Source organism: Saprolegnia parasitica (genome assembly GCF_000151545.1).
Source record: "Saprolegnia parasitica CBS 223.65 unplaced genomic scaffold supercont2.907, whole genome shotgun sequence".
Classification (NCBI taxonomy): domain Eukaryota; phylum Oomycota; class Saprolegniomycetes; order Saprolegniales; family Saprolegniaceae; genus Saprolegnia; species Saprolegnia parasitica.
The window spans coordinates 1-2,903 of NW_012157301.1; the positions used below are offsets into that span (position 1 = coordinate 1).

The 2,903-nt window shown below is 56.0% G+C and overlaps 2 protein-coding genes and 1 non-coding gene across 3 annotated transcripts; 1 reads left to right on the forward strand and 2 right to left on the reverse strand.

The window, feature by feature from the left end:
• Positions 1-639: 639 nt before the first annotated feature.
• SPRG_17994 (hypothetical protein) lies at positions 640-1,163 on the forward strand (the record flags this gene model as incomplete). Its single annotated transcript, XM_012357421.1, has 1 exon — positions 640-1,163. A coding segment is annotated over one exon (524 nt), but the record flags the coding sequence as incomplete, so codon positions are not given.
• Positions 1,164-1,702: 539 nt separating this feature from the next.
• On the reverse strand, positions 1,703-1,775 carry SPRG_30228. Its single transcript has one exon. It is a non-coding gene; the product is annotated as a tRNA-Val (tRNA).
• A 229-nt stretch (positions 1,776-2,004) lies between these two features.
• On the reverse strand, positions 2,005-2,682 carry SPRG_17996 (hypothetical protein; the record flags this gene model as incomplete). Its single annotated transcript, XM_012357422.1, has 2 exons — positions 2,005-2,175; positions 2,224-2,682. 2 exons carry the CDS (start codon positions 2,680-2,682, stop codon positions 2,005-2,007), a joined length of 630 nt encoding a protein of 209 aa, XP_012212812.1.
• Positions 2,683-2,903: the final 221 nt, after the last annotated feature.

Below are 2,903 nucleotides of genomic sequence, written 5' to 3' on the forward strand. Positions count from 1 at the left end.
CGTGTCCGTTCTGTGCAGCAATATACAGCGGCGTTGCTCCATCCTTCATCAATGACGACACTTGTCGAGACGTATTTCAGGGAGCAATAAGCTGAGGGTGAGAACGTCGTACGTTTTCAGCTTGATTCACAGCTGCGTTGGCGCCGAGGAGCGTCTCGACAACGATGCCGTGTCCGTTCTGTGCAGCAACGTAGAGCGGCGTGGCTCCATCCTATACAATTGTATAAGTCTCGTTGGCATCGAGCGTGGCCAACGCACCTCGTCGGCCCAGTTAACGTTGGCGCCTTTCTTAAGCAGGCGCTGGACGTCGTCGATGCGACCATAGAACGCAGCATGAAGCAGCTGAGGACCCTACACCTCAAATTTCGAATCCAGCACCGTCGACGTCGTCGTACCAACGTCATCACAATCGCCGGTCCAAAGAGCAAGTGCGAAGACTCGTAATCAGTCTCTCGAAACTTGAAGACCGTAAAGTTCGTGTATACAAAAAGTAAGCTTGGCGTACGGACGCTGGACACAGATGTTTTATACTGCTCTCTACTGTTTTTTACTGTTTGCAAACTATTGCAAACGACTGTGATGTGGCCACATCGAGCACGAGTGATATAGTAAAGTATATCACTCGTGCTCGGCAACAAGACATCGTCGTCGAGCAAGGCTCGATCACGACCGTGCTCTCGGACGACGGACCGACCCACGACCTGTTGCAGTCACACACGCCAACCAAGGATGCAGCAACGACAATTGAGCCCGGGCCAACAGGACAAGATTTCGTGTCGCCCGACCCAACGCCACTGCTACCGACGCTCACGGACGCTATCGCGAGTCTCACAAAGCACTCGGGCGTCTACAAGCGGTACGTGCAAGCGTCTGGCAGCTATGGCCTTGCGGCCACAACTCTAGTTTGGTATCTGAGCGCCCAAGCCACCACAGTCCTCGCGACGACGTACCTCGGCTTTGACGACTCGCTTCTTGGTCTCTACGTGTTTGCAACGGGCCATGCGCTGTACATTGGTCTTCTCTACATGCGGTCGGCTATCTCGTACCGTCGAGGCCGCATTGGTAGCCAGCGCCTCTTCCACACTGCCCTGTGGCGCCTTCTCCGCGCGCCGCTGAGCTTTTTCGATTGTGTGACGCGACGAGTCCGCGGCTTGGCGGCTTAACCTGGAGGCGTCATGGCATTGGTATTCAGAGTAAAAACGGACTATCGTCAAGTCAAAAATTGCGAATGATAGACGCATTGGAACGAGATGGAAATTGAGTGTAGAAATACTGTCGTATAAGCGATAAGGCCAAACTTGTCGTTTCGGGCACAGGTTATGCGGCGCATGTTGCCATGTCCAAGCGACGCGCGAGGATGCGCAGCTTCTCCGCGTCGTCAAGAAGGTCGTCGCCGCAGCCTCGGTCGACACGTGTTGGGAGATCGCAACCGCTTTGAGCAAATTGATATCTGCTTCGGAGCTCTTTCGTTGCAAGATGCCGAGCCCAATAAGAACTTGTGGCTATCAACATGATCGTGGTCGCAAACCGCGAGCAGCAAACCTTTCTCAAGCTCTGTTGTCGGTTGTGGACCCTTGCTGAAAGACTGCGTGCTCTGGACCGAATCCGATTGGTCGGTTGTACGATCAGAACATGATCCATCGTTTCAAGCTGTGACTTGATGGTTCCGATGCCAACGCCAATGGGAAAGAGAAGAAAGGGACAACACCTACGGGGCTCGAACCCCGCACCTCCTGCATGTGAAGCAGGAATCCACCGACTGGACAAAAGGTGGTCGACTAAGTGCCATCTGCATCTTGACACATCGCATGCCGACGACAACACGGGCATGGACTTTTACTGGTATAACACTGACGCATGACGGGATGAGTTCTCGTTCGTCCAGACGCGGTCCTCCAACGGCAAACGTGGTTATCTCATGTGCGCTTCTTGGCTCAGCAAGACAACGGAAGGCGACTCGAGTCCTTCTTAGTAGTTGGAAGAATAATTCAGAGGTTTTTAGAGCTAGTAGAGACAGCTAAACCAGCGCAGGGGTTGACGGGCCGTGCCCCACATGCCGTCGCCGTGGCGAAAGCTGCCATCGAGGTGGTTGATGTCGGCGGCGTAAAACCTGCTCTCGTACGAGGCGCGAAAGGCGGTCGCATCAAGCCCTCTGGTGCAGCTAGCGTACGCGACCTACAAGACACCATGAGCCTCCATCGTTTCTTCAAATTCTACGCATACAAGGCCGTCGTGGGGCGTCGACGGAGCCGCGAGTGCATTGATCGCTGTCATGATCCCGGACGCCGATGTCCAGAGACCGACGGGACTTTGACCGCAGAGCACAGCGTCCGCGTGGCGCTTGTAGCTGGTTTGCGCTCGTGTGTAGTAGCTGTTCAAGCCAAGCGCGGTGGCTTCCCAGCTCCCAGCTTCGTACATGTACGCGAACGTCGGCGCGATCGGACACCGCCCCAAAAGCCCGAGCACGGACGAGAGGCTAGGAATCGCACACGCTTTGAGCAGCATATTCAAGACGGGACTGTCACCCATGGGCGTGTGCAGGGCGACCCATTTCGTCTCGGCGCTAAACGAGCAGACGCCGTTGGCGAGGGCGAGGCCAAGCACAAGGCCGCCCATCGAGTGCGTAATGACGATGAGCCGACCGACGCTGCGCGCGGTGGTAAAATTGGCCACCGTCAGCATCGCTGCACACACTTTGTGCTGCAGAACCGACGACGTCCATGGCACTGTCGTCGTATCAAAGCGCGCAAACTGAAGCGACGAGCAGCACGGCGCAGCGTCGAAAAGGTCGTTGCCCCAATACGCCGCGTACGAAGTGAGAAGGCTCGACGACTCGTTCGTGACGCCGCCGCCATGGACAAAGAGACAAGGCCGCTGCCCCGAGCGACACGCGCACCTCGAAG